Source organism: Rhinolophus sinicus, chromosome 15 (assembly GCF_057876585.1).
Source record: "Rhinolophus sinicus isolate RSI-liver-muscle chromosome 15, RSI-T2T, whole genome shotgun sequence".
Classification (NCBI taxonomy): domain Eukaryota; kingdom Metazoa; phylum Chordata; class Mammalia; order Chiroptera; family Rhinolophidae; genus Rhinolophus; species Rhinolophus sinicus.
In genome coordinates, this window is record NC_142515.1 from 32,947,498 (window position 1) to 32,967,084 (window position 19,587).

General features: G+C 35.6%; 1 protein-coding gene across 2 annotated transcripts in view; it reads left to right on the forward strand.

The window, feature by feature from the left end:
• Positions 1–11,620, forward strand: part of ATAD1 (ATPase family AAA domain containing 1) — a 35,785-nt gene extending 24,165 nt beyond the window's left edge. For both annotated transcript variants that reach the window (XM_019738796.3, XM_019738806.3), the window contains 3 exons: positions 829–879; positions 8,911–9,044; positions 9,688–11,620. In XM_019738796.3, coding sequence (XP_019594355.1) covers positions 829–879; positions 8,911–9,044; positions 9,688–9,808 — 306 coding nt within the window. In that variant the 3' untranslated portion in view covers positions 9,809–11,620. The remainder of the gene's footprint in view (positions 1–828; positions 880–8,910; positions 9,045–9,687) is intronic.
• The last annotated feature ends 7,967 nt before the right edge of the window (positions 11,621–19,587 follow it).

The window sequence follows — 19,587 nt, forward strand, 5'->3', positions numbered from 1 at the left end:
TCATAGGGTAACTTTTTGTTGTTTTTATATGACTATATGATGTCAAAGTGTATGATTAACCCTTACTTTAAAATTCCTCTCCAAGTTATACTTAACATACTTGAGTTATAGAAACAGCAGGGTTTGATTTTTTTTTTCAGGCCATTTGATTTGATACTCGTTCTAACTAGCTCTGTTCTTTCAAGGGTTGTGGAAATAGGGATGAGTTCAGCCTTAATAATTCTTAAAAGCATTTATACTTACTATATGTAAAGTATTTTATAAATGCTTCGATTCTCTGGTGTAATAATATGAATCGTCACTGAGTGGGGGAGAAGCATACAATCATATGAAGAAATATACTATCAACACTAAAAATTTACTGATATAAATTAGTGAACATGGAAGTTATATGTTGAAATGAAGGAACTAAAGGGATAATATTGCTATCTCTTCAATTACTAGTAAAAATTGTATGACGGTGTTTTCAGAAGTTTCCTAAATGAAGGAAAGGAGATTTGCAGAGCTGTAGAGGAGAGCCATTGGTAGTCATAGGTATTCATCTACTCACTCAAAAAAGATTTAAGGGCATGTCACCTCCCGGACATTGTGCTGGCACAGGGGATTCAGAATAAGAAAATATAGTTCAGTAGGACAACCAGGAATGATTACTCTAGAGGCTAGAATCGACCTTGCTTTAGCCAGTAGTCTCCATGACCTCTGTCAGAGTTTCTGTCATTCCCTATAGGTTTTGTCAGCTAAGTTTACAAGGGAAGGAAGAAATACTAGGAAAACTAGTTGATCCTAATTTTTTTTTTAAATGGTAACTGGAAATTATCCTGTTTTTAGGCTCTAAAACAAAGAGAAGCAATCCTGAAACTCATCTTGAAAAATGAAAATGTAAGTAGAAAATTACAATTTTCCCTATCCTACTTATGTTCATTAAATTATTTCAGAAATAAATAAAATGGAACTTGAGAATAATGTAGTTTTGAACTTCATATAAATTACTGTAAAACTCTTGCCTGCTCATGTAACTCAACAACTATGGTATACGTGAACTAGTGAAAGATAATCTGCTTTAAAAAGCCATGTGTTTTTCTATCTACAGATTGAAATCCTCTGATATTTTTCAGATTGTTTTCCAATTATATAAGATGTTTATTTTTACACAGAAGTACCGTGTTTCCCCCAAAATAAGACCTAGCCGAACCATCAGCTCTAATGCGTCTTTTGGAGCAAAAATTAATATAACACCAGGTCTTATGTAAGACCTGATCTTATATTATATTGTATTATATTATATTATACCTGGTCTTATATTAAAATAAGACTGAGTCTTATATTAATTTCTGCTCCCAAAGATGCATTAGAGCTGATGGTCTGGCTAGGTCTTATTTTTGGGGAAACATGGTATGGGTTTTTTAAAATTTAATTGCAATATTTTTGAAGTTGGAATTTAGATTTAAAGGTATGGTAATCAAAATCTTCAATAATTTTAGTGTTTTAGGTTTTTTAAAATAGATAATATATAGTCATGTGTTTCAAAAATTAAAATATATTAAGTGGTGTACAGGAAAAAGTTTCAGTTCCTCCCCTGTATTTCTTCTGTATTGTTTCAGATGGCATTTTGCCTATTTAATTTGCCTATATAAGCAAATTAAAATATACTATTAGTCCTCTCCCTTTTTCTACATAAACCATATTAATAAATCCCCTATGCATTGCTTTTATCACTTATCTTTGAAATCTTTCCGTATTAGCATATAGTTTCCTGATTCTGTTCTCTTTTTTTCTTTGCACTGTGTAAGATATACGACAATTTATTTAATCGGTTTTTCACTATTATAAAATACTGCATTGAATAACCTTATACATATGTCATTTCACACTTGTGCAGGAATATTAATAGGGTGAATTTTCCAGAAGAGGAATTGCTAGATATTTCTAATTTTGGTAACTATTGTCAAATTGTCCATGCCCAGTTTACTCTTATTACAGCAATAGTAGAGTGCCTTTTTTCCTATAGCCTTGCCAACAGAATGTTATGGAATCTTGTGCCAATATGATAGATAGAAAATGGTATCTCACTATAATTTTAATTTGCTATTAAAATTATAATTTTAATTTTAATTTTCTGAAATGCATTATATGTTTTAAGAGCCACTTGAATTTTTTTCTGTGAAATAACCTGCTCATATTCTTTGCCCATTTTTCTATTGCAATGGTCTTTTTCTTAAAGATTTGTAGGACCTCTAATGTATTATTAGGGAGATTTGCCCTAATCTCCCTAATACAAATCATATAGATTTCCAAATCTATATGATTTCAAAATATTTTTCTCAGTTTCTCTTTTGATTTTACTGGGGTGTTTTCTTCTAACCCTTTATGGTTTCTGGGCTTTGGATGTAAATTAAAAAGGCTTTTTTCACTCCCATGTTTATAAAGGAATTTTCCAACTCTTTTACTTTTCCCCCAAAACTCTATAACCAAGTATATTTTAATAAAATGATATTCCTCCCTATCCTAAACTTCATACTTAAACTCCCTATTTGAACTTGCTGTCCAAACTAAGAAACCAAATAAGATTCCCATAGTGAGGGATACTTGTATTTCAGTGGTTTCCTACTTCTTTGAATTACCATCAATCCCATGGCTCATTCTGTTCCATAATGTAGCTACTTATCCACCTCCCATGTTTTCCCATCATATGTCTTCTGTAAATATTTTAGTTTTATCTCTAAAAAGGAAGAAATTTTCTTTTTAGCCTAACCTCATTGCCATTATTGTACCTAACAAAAAATTGATATTTCATTATTATCACTGAATATCCAGCCTGTTTAAATTTCCAGTTGTCTCCTAAGTGTCTTTTTTTTTTTTTAACTATTTGTTTGACTCAGGATTCCTATAAAGCTCATAATTTGTAATTACGTGATTATTTTTTAAATCTCTTAATTTATAGGCTATAGATTCTTCCTTTGTTTCTCCTTTCTTTGACCTTCCCTTTCAATTTATTTGTTGAAAAAAACCAAGTTGGCTTTGTCCAGATTTTTCCATAATCTGAATTTTGCTGATTGCACAAGGAGCAGTTAGTTGTTCCTCTAAAATTGGTAGTTGGATTAAGAGACTGGATTAGATACAGGTTCAGGTTGGCAGAGAGGGGAAACAGGATTACTTCTTAGGTAGAATTATGTTCTTCCATTAGGAGATACATAATATACTTTATGGTTCATAATATCCTTTATGGTATCTCCTTTATGGTTCTATGTTTACGTTTAAATCTTTGCTACGTATTTTATATTTATTGGGATATATCATATGCACTTTGCTTTTGTTTTTCCAGATGGATATCCAGTTGTCCCAAACCATTTATTGAATAGGCCATCTCTTCCTCATTAAAATGCCACCTTTATTGTATATTAAATTCTCATATGTGTTGAGAATTCTCATTAAATTCTCATATGTGTTTCTGGACTTTGAATTGGTTTTTTGTGCTGTTAGGTACCAGTACCAGTGTTTCAATTATCGAGGCTTTATAAAATTTTTTTTGAAGCTTTATAAATTTTAATAGCAAGTACGGCTTAGGTATTCCTTATTGTCCCCCAACCCAAAGTTTCCTGGTTATTTTTGCTCATTTTTCTGTATGAATTTTAGAAATAATTTGTCTTATTCCAGAAATAACAAACACTAGTTTTTGGTGGATCATAACTCAAGAGAATTAAGATCTTTTTGATGTTGAATCTTTTCTACCCAAAAAGCATGTGTCTTTCTGGTTGTTCCCGTCTTCTCTTGTATCTTTCAGTAGTGTTCTGTTCATGTATTTCTTTAAAATATATCAAAATAGCATGTATGCTGTTTTGCAGAAGTTTAAAGAACCTAGCAAATTACAGAGATTAGATCATTGGTACTAACCATTTTGGGGGTCACAGAGCCCTTTAAATAAAAAGATAAAAGCTACATGTATAGCCTTTCCTTAAAAAACATGAAATGGTTTTTACAATTTCAGGGAAATTCCTAAAACCCTCCTTGTATTTATTCTAAGTAAGGAACTACTGTCCTAGATGAGTAAGAAATCAACAAATTACATTTTGCCTTTTAATTGAATATTTGATAATTGCTTTCAGAAAGACATTGTGTAGTTGTACTACTGTTTAGATAAAACACGTAATTGGTAAACCTTTAACAAGGATAGGTATTAATGAGCAGTTCAGAAAGCAAAGGGGATAAAATCCTTTCACAAGTTCTTTTGAGTAAGGGTGGCTATGATGTGGCTAGAAATTTAACAAGTATTAGAAGGTAGTAGGTAACAATTTTGTAGAGATACCAAGTTAAGTAATACAATTATTTAATTTTAAAAGATTTTAATGAAAGATACTTCATAGCTGGAGTTAACCTTTTCAAACCGCATATATGTGGTCTAATGTAGATACAGATGATTTGCATGTATATGATGAGTATAAATAGAGATTTAAGCTGTGTCTCAGAAGATAGCCATACTTTACACAGGCCATCAATTTTCATATTTAACATTAATACTCTGTAGGGATGTCTAATTTTAACTTTGATTTCAGTATTCTCCTTTTTTTAACAGTAATATCTTTGGAAATTTTTTTAGAGTTATGTTTGTCATGGGTACAGGGAATTGTTAGCATTCTGTTTCTTATTCGTGAAAGCACAAAGGATTAGTCTCTAATCAGCTTTATGATGCAGAATATGAATGAATGCCCTCTGGGTAACTGCTGACATGGGAACATCTGCTTTCCCACTAGCTGGTATTATATGCTGAAGGAATATTGTTACTTCAATAGAATCTGAAAGACATTAATGTAATTTTGTTAAAAGATGCCTCAAATAAGTTACATACACATTTATTTAATAAACTGAGCACCAGCAATCATATGTATACATTGCTGGGTGGAATTAGGATTTTTGATGCAAATAGACTACCAAACTTTTATATTTTATGAGTTTTTCTTCTCTGAAGAAAAGAATGAAGCTTTTGAAATGATAGTATTTTTTGGTCTTTCACAATTCTTTGATAGATCTTAACACAACTCACTCATTTAAAAGTTGGTAGTTTTGGTGTAAAGTTTTAAGTATAAAAAGAATTAGAACTAAGAAAATGTATATACCTTTATACAAGTATCGTGTTTGACTCTACAGTAAGGAGGTACTTTTTTTCCGTATACAAACTAACCTAAATGTATGCATTTTCTGTATCAGCGGCAATAGTTAACAAGCATGGACTTTGGAGACAGACATGAGGGTCCCACATTCTGGCTTGCCCATTCCCTGCTGTGTGACCATGGGCAAATATGGTTTAGGTCTCTATGCCTCATTTTTCTCACTTGGAAATTAGAGATAACGCCAGCAATCTCATAGAATCATTGAGAATGTAAATCAAATGATATATGTAAACTGCTTACAGTACCATGCAAGTATACACCCAATGGTAGATGTAGTAAATAAGCTCACACAAATAATTGCTGGTCTTCCAAACCGTTTTAGAAGTCCATTAATTTATTCCACTATTGTTCCCAGTACTTAAAACCTTTTTGAACTGGAGAATTGCCTTTATAGTTGCCTATTGAAAACAGTTCTCATGACTTCATGGTTTATCCAATAGCTATTACCTTATAAAAAGTGTTTCTTTAAAGTACTTGCAATGTGCAAGCATTGTGGTGGGATACACAGTTGACCCTTGACAACATGGGTTTGAACTGCGTGGGTCCACTTTTATGTGGATTTCTTTTCAATAAATACATACACTTGTAAATGTATTTTCTTTTCCTTATGATTTTTTAAATAACATTTTCTTTTCTCTAGCTTGCTTTATTGTAAGAGTACAGTATGTAATACATATAATATGCAAAATACGTGTTACTCAACTGTTTATGTTATCTGTAAGTCTTCCGGTAAACAGTAGGCTATTAGTAGTTAAGTTTTGGGGGAGTCAAAAGTTATACATGGATTTTGAACTGCACGGGGGCTGGCACTCCTAACCCCCTTGTTGTTCAAGCATCAAATGTACATTGTTTTACTGAATCCTCAGTTCATATAAGGAGTCCATATGAGTACTGTTTTACAGTTGAGGAAACTGAAACCCTGAAAACTTATATACTGAGTTGCCCAGGCTCACAGAACACAGTGGTGATGGATTCTTTATTTAACCGTTATGGTATGTTGCCTCGATGAATTAATCTTGCTCCTTCAGTAACTCTAATATTCTCCTTTTCGTTCTTTTCTCATACTTGTTTTGTTCAATTTTGTAACTTTATCACCCTGTCATGCACAAGATACGGGAGTGGTTTGAACATAGTGTGGCCCAACAAAGAGTGGTCAGGGGATAGGGTGGTGGTGATCGTTTTAGGGAAGAGGACTAATTTTTAACACCTCAGTATAATTTGGGAGATCTTTTTAAGTAGTTCTTTTTTTCAGTTTATGAAATATTTGAAACATACGCACATAACCTTATATTCACCACTCATACTTAACAGGTGATCTTAACATATTTTGCTTTTCATCTCCCCCTAATCACCATCATTGTTAGCCAGCCTCGTGTCCTGAAGTTGGTAGTTGTATCAGTTCCAAGCATAGTTATGGACAGATACATAATACATGTGTAGGTTATTTTTACTTGTTCATTATTATGAACAGTAGGGAGATTAGATCCTTGTGTGTGTCTGATTTCATATGTACATTTGTAAAAAAGTGTTCCTCAGACACAAAAAAGTATAAACTACAAGAAAAATAGACAAGTCTGACTATGATCACACTAATGCTTCCAGAAGTGTGACAAGATAACATGAACAAAGTGAAAGAACAAGCCATTGGGAAAACATTTGCAACCTTATAACCAACAAAGAGCTAATATCCAAATTATACAAAATTATTGTAATCAGTTTGTCAAGTTTTATGTGTGTACATTGTTAGATCATAGGTACTAACTAAAACTAGCCCTGGGAACTTATTGTCTGATAATATCAGTATATGAAACATGAGTTTAAAATCTCCCAATATTGTGTACTTGTCCATTTCTCAATGAAGTTTTGTTCATTTTGTTGTACATACATGATGTTAAATGTATAATAGTTCCAAATTGTTACATTTTTTCTGGTGAATTATTTTTTATCATTATATAATGATTTCTATTGCAGATTGTTTTGAGTAAAGTAATCTATTGATATGATGTAAATAGAACTACATTAGCTTTCTTTTGGTTAATATTTGCTTTCAATATCCTTTTCCAATCTTTTATTTTCAATTTTTGGTGTTTTTCCTTTTAAATGTAACTCTGAGCCTTTTTTATTCTCCTACTGGGTATGACTCTTAATAAACCTCAAATAACTACATATTGTTTTTTTATACAGTCTAATCTTGTCTTTCACCAGCCTAGTTTAGTCTGTTTGGATTTGTGATGATTGCTTATAACTTTGGATTCATTCTCTATCTTAGTGCTTTCCATGTATTTTGCTTTCTCTCCATATACCACCTCCCGCCCCATGTTATTTAGTTCTATTGTATTTTTTATTCCTTTTTCCCCCTTCCTCTACTGGTTTGGAAGTTATGCATTCCTTTTTAGTGGTACCCTTAAAATGTAGTGGTGCCCTTAAAATCTTTTGGTATATATACCTAAAGTTCAAGTTAGTGATATGTCTGTCCTCTTTCCAGTACTATAATTTTAAGTCTTTAGAATGCCTTAATGTAGTTATCCCCTCTGTGTTACATGTTCTTATTGTCTAGCATTTTACTTCTACATGATTTCCAAATTATTATTTACATATAAAAGCTTATTTAGATTTACCTATATATTTACGATTTTCTTTGCTTATTATCAGTGCTTCCTTCGCACCTGCCTTCTGGGTTCACTTTTCTTTTTATCAAAGAGTATGCGATTTCTATTTATTTAACCCCCCCATTTAGAAATGTGAAGTCACAGTTGCAGAGCTGACAATAGACCCCGTATCTTCTCACTTGCAAGTCTCTTGTCCTTGTATAAAGTTGCTATTCTTACTTAAACACTTGGTCTTCCACAAAAACAAATGGGAATTTGGTAACTAATAAAGGTGGCATTTCACATCAGTGGGAGAAAGTAGATATTAAGACAAATGGTTAGCTAAATGGGGGAAGGGAGAATACAGTAGGATCTCTCCTACATTGTGTTCAACTCCTGGCTCTGGCAATGGTGTGACCTTGGGCAATTTATTTCCAGGGCTCACTATTACGAAAACGAAAATGAGAATACTTAACCTGACAGGATTAAATGAGAATACATGTAAAGTGCTTACTTAGCACAGTGAATAACACGTAAGAATCATTTAATAGATGGTAATTATTTTAAGAACATTTTTTCTCCCTTATTTTCTCTTCTTAATCTACATATAAGTTTGTTTATTTTCCCAAGTCTGTTATGTGCCTTGTACAATCACTTAATTGGCTTGACTATACATAAGCTTACATTGGGGAGCAAGACTGTAGGTGCTGAGTTAATGTTGAGGTAATAGAATACCAAAGCATTGCAGTTAAAATGAATGTTAGAGTAGGTCAGTGAAATATGTGTTTTGTAGTGATGCCAGCTCTTTGCCAAGTATGTTGAATATATTATAGAAAAGTGTTAACTCGGGACCTTTCTAAGAGCTTCTAAAGTGAATCCAACATTGTTTGAATGTCTTCTTCACTATCACTCCATTATGTATCTAGCGAGATTCCGCTACTTTTGTTATAGTGACAATTAATAAATATTCTATTTCAAATTTAAGCTTTTAGGTTTTAAAAAACTTCTAGAAACTGAAAATACTTTTTTAGTGATTCTCCATCCTTGCTGTTCCAATATGCTTAACATTCTTTAATACTAAGAAGAAAGTTTGGATAGATCCTTTGCAGTAACTTTCTCATTTGTTTTTTTAAAAACATGTTTTATATTTGTTTAAGGTGGATAGACATGTGGACCTGCTAGAAGTTGCCCAGGAAACTGATGGGTTTTCAGGAAGTGACCTAAAAGAGATGTGTCGAGATGCTGCCCTCCTCTGTGTCAGGGAATATGTTAATTCTACATCAGAAGAAAGGTATGTGTATAGAGAGTTGGTCTCTAATATGTATCAAACCCTTTTAGAGCTTTTAGACTAGTTTCTTTTATTTTGCTTTACAATACCAACCCTGCTTATAGCATAAAAGGTAAATTGGAATTAACAATCCCCCCAACTTTATTTATTGCCTTTTTCTAAAGGGGAGTTCTGAAAATGAATTGGGGGGAGGCTTTGAGAGGGTCTAAACTGAAGAGGAAGAAATAAAAGCTAAATGCCTATTGAAAATCCATGGACTCGGTCACAGAAAGCTGACAAAAACTTAGGCTTGCCCATCTCTACTAGGAAAACGGGGATCTCTATTACTCCTAGATTGCTTTTATATCTTAAATTCTTAAGTTTCATTTCATATGTAAATGAATGCTTTGTCTTCCAGAAATTCCCATGTAAATAGGGGGGCCTTACTTGGAACCAGACTTCAGCTTGTTAATGATAATGTATTTAATAAACAAAGAAACTAGTTGTTACTTCAGCATAATTCCTAAAAGGGTTCACATGAAGCTTCTAATTATGGTTGTCTTTGGGGTCTTGGATGAGAAAGAGATTTTTTTAATCATGGTAAAATATTTTAGGCAGGTGTATTCTAAAGTCATTTGAATATGTGGTTGTTTTGTTTGCAATTCAGCCACGATGAAGATGAAATTCGGCCTGTGCAACAACAGGACCTGCATCGGGCAATTGAAAAGATGAAGAAGTCAAAGGACGCAGCATTTCAGAATGTTTTAACACATGTTTGTTTAGATTAAGAGTAAAGTTCATTTGTACAGTTGAGTATGACCTGGTTTGGTGTGCCGTTACCATTCGGGGAAGAAGAATTGAAGGAGGAATGTTCTTTAAACAGCGAGGGAGTTGAATGACCCTGGTTTTATACTCTGAATTCTAAGTTATTGAGATATAGTTGTTATATAAACGGTATACTACTTGTCACAAATCATGAGGAGGAACAATTTAATCCAGCCTGAGTGTGGGTGCTCGAGTTTGACCTCTTTAGCCATATGTTGCAGCCTTATTGCATCTAAACTGGTCTTAAAAGTAACAAATGATTCAGTGAGAAAAGGGGATGTGGTTAAGTGCTGCTTTCTAGATAGGTGAGTGTGAGTGTGGTTGTGAGTGTGGTTGTGTGTGTGCGCGTGTGTTAAATGTATATATTCACACATTTTATATTGACATTCTGTAGATATGTTTGAATAAGAAACTTTTTTTTACCCCAACTGCTGAATCAAAAAGTACCAAATAGTATATAGCAAAACTAAGATTGAAGGTTGTAGCTATAAATTACAGTGGTTCAGCCATTTTCAGTTGCCACTTGTTTCAGCTTTTTCTTAAGTTGAGCGTTTCTTTGCGGTTGACTAGTTGGGAGTCAGCCACATCTGAATACTTAGGTGTACCTCCATTATTAAGGTTGTCAGGATAATCAAATAAAAATACTTGTGCAGTGATCAGCATTGAATGGTTTTCAGGCAGTTGCATGGTCAACACTGATTTCATCTCTTTCTGCAAGCACATCGAGTAATTTTTTTAAATTGATGTATATGTAAAGGTGGATTGAAAGCCTTTCAAAAGAATGGCTTTGAAAAACCTCAGTGCCACTCAGTACATACATGTGACTTTTCCTTGCTTCATTTAATGTAACATAGTTCTGTTGTAACCATGTTTTTTTTTAATGTTATTGTAAAGTTATATGTTCTTTAATTATGGTCAAATACAATTTGATCATCAAAAATGAAAGTTTGAAAACAAGTAGCTGTTACAAATGTGCTAAAAATACTCATTTTGTAAGTGAGATTTAAAAAATTTTCTTAGCATATTATAATTGTGCCCTAGTTAGTACAGATACACATCAAATTCTCATATTGTATCTGTAGTCATTTGATGTAGTGTGCACTACATGTAGGTGAACAATTTTTTTGGTCTAAAATTTCACTAACCAAAATTCTTACAGGCACTTAAACACAGTGCATGAGGCAAATGGCACAATGCAACCTTGAGGCACCTTCTGAATCATCAGAAAGATTAAATTATGCTTCATATATTTTTGTTACTATGTTTCTTTGAAAACTCTTCATCTTTATTTGTGAGTTACTGGATTCATTTCTTTGATAATAAGTCTCTCACTAAAACCTATTGAATAGTTTGTTTTTCAGTTTGCTTTGAGTGATGGGTGGGGTAGAGGTTATGGGAGAACACTTTGAATAACATAAAGCAAATTTTGAAAAATAGTGAAGATGATTGAAAAATTGAATGCAAAACACAGGATACCAAATACTTTCATCTCCATTTTTAATAATTATACTATTATTTTATAAATGTGTAATAAAGAGGTCCCTCTTAATTGAGTTTTCTCTACTTATGCCTTGGTCTTTTTCAGTTACGTAAAATTTTCTGGGGTGGTTTTGGTATATAAAACTTGCCCTTAAGACTGTTTTTATCTTGCTGTGTAGCTTTCAGACTTTTATAGCATACATACTAGTGTCTAATCATTATTTTTGTTTAGTGTGAATTTCAGTAATCATTTAATTTTCATCTGATGACCTTGATAAAAAATAAGGGATGATGTATTCCTCTTCGTGTCCTTTCTTTTTATCTCTTAAATTCAGAATATCCAGTAGTAGTAGTCGTTAAATTTACCATGGTTTTAATCATCACATGAAGTTGGAGAAATACATTAATCCCAGCAACCATGACACACATTTAGGCATCTTAACGCTTTAAGGCAATTGAAGAAACTGTATTATTTTTTTCTTGTTTACCGTTTCTGACTGAACATATGCATCTTCCCTGGGTGATAAATGCTGGGAAAGGCCCTCCTTAGTTAGTTGGTTGGTTAGTTATATTATAGTTAACATGCAATTTTACGTAAGTTTCAGGTGTACGACATAGTTATTCCACATTTATATACCTTGGGAATTGATCACCACAATAAATCTAGTAACCATCTATCACCATACAAGTTACTACAATAGACTGTGTTCCCTATGCTGTACATTACATCTCTAACTTATTTATTTTATAACTGGAAGTTTGTACCTCTTATTCCCCTTCACATTCTCCCCCTCCTCCACCTTTGGCAACCATCATTTTGTACTCTGTATTTATGAGTCTGTTTCTGTTTCGTTGGTTCATTTGTTTTTTAGATTCCACATATAAGTGAAATAGTATGGTTTTTGTCCTTTGACTTGTTTCAACTTAGCATAATACTACCCTCTAGGTCCATCCATGTCACAAATGGCAAGACTTCATTCTTTTTAATGGCTGAGTAAAATTCCATTCTGTATATATATACCACATTTTTATCTATTCATTTATCAATGGACACTTAGGTTGCTTCCATATCTTGGCTATTGTGAATAATGCTGCAGTGAACATAGGGGTGCATATATCCTTTTGAATTAGTGTTTTCATTTTTTTCAGACATCCAGAAGTGGAATTGAGGAAACTATATTTTTAAAGAACGTTTAGTGTTATATGATCTATCCTGATGTAGGCATACATTTGAGATAATGTAGTTGGAGTTAGGTTCTGAGGTATTTCATTTTGGGTATCAGTTAAGAATACTAGATCTAGAGTTAGACTGGCCTGAGTTTAAATCCAGGCTCCCCATTAATTAACTGTGTCCTTGGACTAGTTACCTAACTTCTTTGAGCTTCCGTTTCTCCTTTATAAAATGGAGTGACAGTGGCACCTACTTACAGGGTTGTGTAATGGAATGGTGCATACGAGACACGCAGCACAGTACCTGCTCAAATGTTAGCTGTCACATTACTTTATTTTACACACTGATGTACGTATCTGGTACCCTGGCTCAATTTTTGAGCATTCTCCATGCTTAAGCCATTTTCATAATCCCCAAACGTATACTCTAAAGAATGAGATTTAAATGGTTACCTATGTGATGTTTCTCTAAAAGCCTCATGGTTGGAAGACTTCTGAGAAGTCTGGTATGTCTCATACTTTCCCCAGGCCTTTTTTAAATAGAGTATAGTACCTCAATATTTGAGTCAATTTAGTATCTCCTTTATGATTTCTTTCCTTTTTGTTCCACCCCCCTCCCCCACCTGCAGCATGACCCAGAACTCACTGTTATCAAAAGCTGGGTTGGGATAATCTAAATATTCTATATGGATCGTAATAACCTAACATTAGTAGCTGTAACTACTAAGGTTTGGTGTTAGATGAGGCTATCTGAAGCCTTGAGTGTGCCTATATAAAAATGGCAAGATTTTTTGGTAATCTTCTCATTGGTAAGATTTTTTTTTTTTTTTTTTTTTTAGTGGAATTGTGTTGTTTGTGGACAAATGTTATAACTTTCTTCTGGATAAAGAAAATAAATTGGATACTGTATATTTTAGAATTCTCTTTTTAGCTTCTCTTAAGGTCAACATCAGAATGTTGAATAGACTTCTGATATGCTGAGCATATATCCTGCATAACTAAAACCTCAGCACCAACTAGAAACCTCAAAGCCATAGAATCATTCCGTTTAGAGCTGACAGAAATCTGTAGCGGGCTTTCATTATTAAATTTGTTGTCGTTTAGTCATCAAAGATATAGAGGTCTCTAACCGTTTCAAAAGTTAAATCTCTCTTTACATGCATAGGTGAGAACTCTAAGACATCATGTTCATGGAATTGTATTGAGGAGATGTATAGCACAGATAGATTCCAGATGGAAATGAGATCAAACCTAAAAGAAACCAGTTAGCAATGGGAGTAAAAACAAAACATCCTCAGTAACACTGGTGTAAATTTTACACTGTTAATACTAACAGCATATAAAGGTCTCATTACGAAAACACTGAAAGGATATAAGCTTTTGTGTTTTGTAATGCAATTGCAGTGAATGTTAACGCTGGTGTGGACATCAAGGACACCAGTGTGTGAATCATGACAGCTCAGTTTTAAAACCAGAGCCAAACATATTGAAATGATTACTGACATGCAAAACTTGGAACTTAGAAGAGAACAGTGATGTATGCCTCAGTAGCTTCCAGAAATTCTAAGAATAATCAAGATACTGAAATAGGCGATGATAATATATCACCCAGTAAAACAAAGTCTTTTGCAGACATGTCTGAGGGAGATTAGCATCGTCTACTGGACCAAAGAGTTCCAGTTAGGGTTCTATTGCAAGCAACCAATTCTAGCTGACCTAAGCAATAACAAATTTATTTGAAGGATACGGGGAGCTCACGAGGTCAAAGGGAAGCTAAAGAACTGGAGTTAGGATAGAAACTCAGAAAGCTCCAGGTGGTGATTGGGAATTGTTTAAGAATCTTGCTTTTATTCCTCTACGGGATTAAACGAACGTCCAACTGTTCATCTCTAAATTATCCCATTCAAGATTCAAAATCCTGGAAGTGAGTGTGCAAACCCAGGTCAGAAACCATCCTGGATTAGAGCTCCAAGATGGCAGAGTAGATAAACACTGTGCCTGCTTCCTTCCATGAACAAATTAAAATTACAACTAAATTATAGAACAATAAACCTGGGAACCACCTGAAGTCTGGCTGAACAGAAGTTTTGTAATTAAGGATATCAAGAAGAAGCCACATCGAGAATGGTAGGAGATTCAGAGACACGAAACTGGCTAACCCAAACCTCCGTGTAGTGGTTGAGAATTGGCAGTGATATCTCGGCCGCAAAGCTTCTCCCCAGAGGAGTGAGAGACCCCAACCCCACACTGGCCTCCACAGCCCAGAGTACAGATGCCGGGAAGAGGAGCCCCCACAACATCTGGCTGTGAAAAACGGGGGATTTTGACTGTCTGGGTGGGACAGGAGGCTGCGGGAAACTCAAACATTCTCTTAAATGACCCACGCACATCCTCACTCCTAGGCACTCACCTGGGGCTCCAGCAGAGAGACAGTAACTTGGGAGGTGTTGGAGACATACGGGGGTGGAGGTGGGGGTAGACTGAGTTCCGTGGCTTCAGGAGGAGGGCTGGAGGAGTCGGCATTTTCCCTGTGAGGGATCCTCCCGTGCAGCCCGCAGGTGGGCGCCATCTTTCCTGTGTTGAGCCCTCCCTACACTTACGGCCAAATCTGAATCTGATTGGTGGTGAGTGCAGCTCTGCCCTGCTGACTCACTGGGATCCCACCCACCCCCAATTCCTTCAACACCAGAGGCAGTTACTGCTAGAGCAGCCAGCCCCACCCACATTGCACTCTTTGTTGGAAAATTACCAGTCTGACAGACCCTGGGGGGGTGGTGACTGGCCTTGGTGTGCTCTGAGACTTTTACTGAGTTGCTCCAGGCTCATTCAGCGCTGGCACCAAACCAGAACTTACATTAACCTGGTGACCACAACTCTTCCCACTCTAGAGACTCCGTGAGACCCTGCCTCACCCAACTTGCATACTACACAAGGCTTTATCAGTGGCTGAACCTTAAGTAAGCTGGCAGGTGGCAGCAGGCCTCAGGGTGTCCTGGCATTTTGTGGAGCTATCCCAGGCCTAGTAGTAGTGGCAGCTGTCCTCAGTTCACAGCGTGGCCTCTCCCACGCACCTCCAGGGTTAGCACAGGTAGTGAACAAATGAGGACCGCTTTGTAGCTCTTACAAGTAGTCCCTATCTGGTCACAGGCAGTGGCTGACCTGGGCCTGCACCCGGAGCCCCTCACAAGAGGCCCCACAGCCAGCATACTTGGAGATTGGTTTCAGACCAGAGCAGAGCACTGCCCAATTAGCCCCACAAGCGGCACACCTGAGGGGTGGTCTCAACAGGCACCAGAGCCAGCTGAGGAAAACCCCACTCAATGGGGTAAGCCCTCCATACAGTAGCCTGTAAACTGGATGTGGCGAAATCCCACAGCCAATCACCTTAGTCAATTCCACCCAATGATGTTCCAGTAGCAGCCAACGCTCAACCATAACAGAAGGGCACACACAACCCATACAAGGGACATTCCTGGAGCACCCAGTGCAGGTGACCAGGGAGTCTGTGCCACTGGGCCCCACATGGCACCTACTCCATAAGGCCACCTGGTAAACGTAGCAGATCTACCTAACACATAGCAACAAAGAGAGAAGTAGTCAAAATGAGGAAACAAAGAAATACATCCCAAATGAAAGAACAGGGGAAAACTCCAGAAAAAGAACTAAACAAAAATGGAGGCAAGCAACCTACCACATTAACAGAGTTCTAAACAATGGTTATAAGTCTTGGAGCTTTGAGAAAATGACCCTCCAGGAACATCTTTTGCATAAAAGATTTGAGGGTAAGTATCCAGATTTACTGACTCATCGAGACTAAATGGAAAAGGAGAGCTGTATTTCATCCAAAGGAAGTTGCGTATTGTGGGGAAGGTGGCTGGACACACAAAAAATGAAACATGACCAGCTAATCACATGAAGCCGTGAGCATATGCTAAATGAAGGGCAGTATTATAATTCAGATGAGCCAGCATGCTGGAGGTAGGCGCATGTACAGTAGTTTGTGTGGAGACCTTCAGGGAGTGCTTGTCCGATCCCAGAGCTCTTGATGATGGAGTGTTCCTTGCCATGCCCAGCTGTTTATCTAGGTGATCACTTTTTAACCTGTAATTTATTCTTTTCCAGGTAGTGGGTATAAAAAAGAATAGTGGGGACTGAAGCATAACATTGGTTATTTCTGGGAAGCACAAGTCCTTTCCTGGGATAGGCAGTCAGGGTGAAGGGCTGATCATTCCTTTTCCTCTAGAGTCTAATTAGGCTGGCTCAGGACTGCAGCTTTAATAAGATTGAATTGACCAGACTTAGCCGAACCCCTATCCTCCTATGGCCCTGCCTTTTGATCTTGTCAGTATTTGAGCTGGGAGGGGTTCGGGTTGCAGGTTTATATGTTTGTGGTTCTTCATATTCAGTTCTATCAGGGTTCTGGAATCCAGTCACCATGAGAATGCACAAGACTTCCAGCCCCTCTTCTGTTATTTTCTCTGTAAAATCCAGGGAAGGGGGATTGTCTAGCCTGGCAGTTTGTTTTTTAATGTGTTTCCAGATTTCACTCACTGTTGTCTGAGTGTTGTCTGAATGCTCATCCCTGCAAAGTCTCTCCATCTAGGCAGGCCTGCTCTTCCATGTATTACATCCAGACTCAAGAGTCTACCCCTGGTATTAAAAATACCAAGGTTCTCTGCTCACCTCTGTAGGGCTTGGCTTGTTTCTCCCTGGAAGGAAGCTCATTAAGAATTCCTTGCATCCACTTATTTGCTAGCCTCATTGAAAAGTATCATTTTTATTTTGTCTGGATTTTTCTTGTTACTATGGAAGTAAAGATCGTTCACACCCTTCTATATTCTAGCAGAAGAAATTGTGCAGGTATTTATTATACGTCATGTAAAGTTCATTTCCAACTTTATAGGTTTCAATCCCAGCTGTGGAATTCTATATATATATATATATATATATATATATATATATATATATATATATATATATATATATATATATGTATCAGTGTTACCTTGGGCAAAATGTCTTCTGTGGGTATCTGTTACCTTATCTGTAAACAGGAATCATAATGTGGACCTTCTGGGATTGTTTTAAGAATCAGATGAAAATGTTTTGGAAGCTAGGAGTGAATATGGCTGTAGGTTATCATGTCCTTTGGCAAATCATCTCTGATTCTGGGCCTCCATTTCCTTATCTGTACAGTAACGGAAATGCTGAAATGTGCCTTTCACTAAACAGCACAGTGGCCATATTGATAGATGGAGATCCCTTAGCAATACTGACCTTATTATTAGGGCTTCTAAACTGGGTGGCTTTCTTAGCTACTGAGGGTGTCAGCCTTGGTAAATGGATTTGTTTTAATAGGCACACATTATGTAACATGCCATTACGTAGACAAGACATAGACACTCGTGTACCTGGTGTTTCTGTTTGTTAAACTTACTTCCTTGGCTCTCTTGGAGCTGTAAGATTTTTCTTTGTTTACCTTGAATAGCCAAAGTTCTGGTACTTCATACAGTTCTTTTATGATTTGAGGATGTGATCGGGATACAACCTCTGTAGTGGTTGATGGAATTAATTTCTTCCATGAAAGTAGGTTCTTGGTGAATACACTCATAGACGTCAATCTTTTAACTAGTTTAAAATGCCAGATCGATTCCAGAGTTGTTTACATGAAATAGTCCATTATCATTTCAACCTGTGCTGAGCTGAACTTCACCTTTAAACTATTTATAGAAAGCAGGCTTATGCAATAAATATAAATCCAGATTTTCCTTTACCCAGAAGTTTTTATACTATGTTACAGTTTGTAAGAACTTTCACATACATTATTTTAGTAAAATAGGTACAGAGCAGGTTTAAGCTCCTGAAACAAACCAACTGAAACAAAGTATTTAAGAGCTTTACCAAATAAAGTGTGATATTAATGATGCCAGCAAATACAAATACATATTATGATAGTAAAAGAACTCTGCGCATCATTTTGTTGCTTATGTATTTGAAGGTAATAAAAGGGTATTACATTTTAAAACATTCTATAATTTAGATTTCTTACTAATTGAGACTGGCTTTCCCTGCAGTTAGTCCAAATTAGGAGGTCTATGGAAAGGGTAATAGACTTGGAAGGTAGGGGAAGGTACCTTGGTCACAAAAGATAAATCATTAAACAACTACCAAGTTTCACCTGTGAAAGGCTTGTTTCTCAGTTCTTCAAGACTTCCTTCCATCCACCATTTTGCTAGCCCCATAGAAAAGCATTATTTTTATTTCATCTAGGTTTTTCTGTATCAAACTAAAATATCCAATCTTTAGCCAGTGACCCATTTATGTTTTAGTCATAATTTCAATTACTACATAAGCAAAAAAAGGTAGTTCTTTGGAATGTGTATTAGTGAAGAGCTTGTATATCACTTTCCTCATTTAGTGAATGTGTATAAATGAGTGGCCCAATACGTAATACTTAATATTGACCAAAGAATTAAATGCATACGAGGGGGAAGAAAAATAACTGGTTACTATTCCAATATCTGTATAGTCAATTCTTGATAATTTATACATTTTTGGTAATGGGGATATGCTCAAATAATAGAAACCTGTATCATTCAAAAATTCATAGGCAAAGACTGCACTATGGTTTCCAGTCTAATACCTTAATCAGGTGCTTGAATACTCTAGACCATTTACAATTAATGTAATTACTAATATAGTTAGGTTATTTATACTTATCCAGCATGTTAAGTTTTCATATTATTTGAAACAGCTATCTTACCAGAAACACTTCTAAGTAATGAAGATAATTTGGGAATAATTAGTATAAAATTATGGTGGTTAAGTAAGCAGCTGGACTTAAACAATTTATCTTTAAAAAAAAATAAGCAATTTAAAAATGACTAGACTTTCTACATGCAAAATAGATGGGTTAGTTTGATACACAGTCTAACATTGGGACAGATGGTAAAAAATTGGACCTAAAAGTCAGGTAATAGAAAGGAGGAAGATGTGGAAAAAACAAAAATGAATTTGATGTTCTCAAGTAGCCAAGATTCGTTTCTTCTTGCAGGAAATATGTGTTGGAAAGAAATCTATTTATAATTCTGCC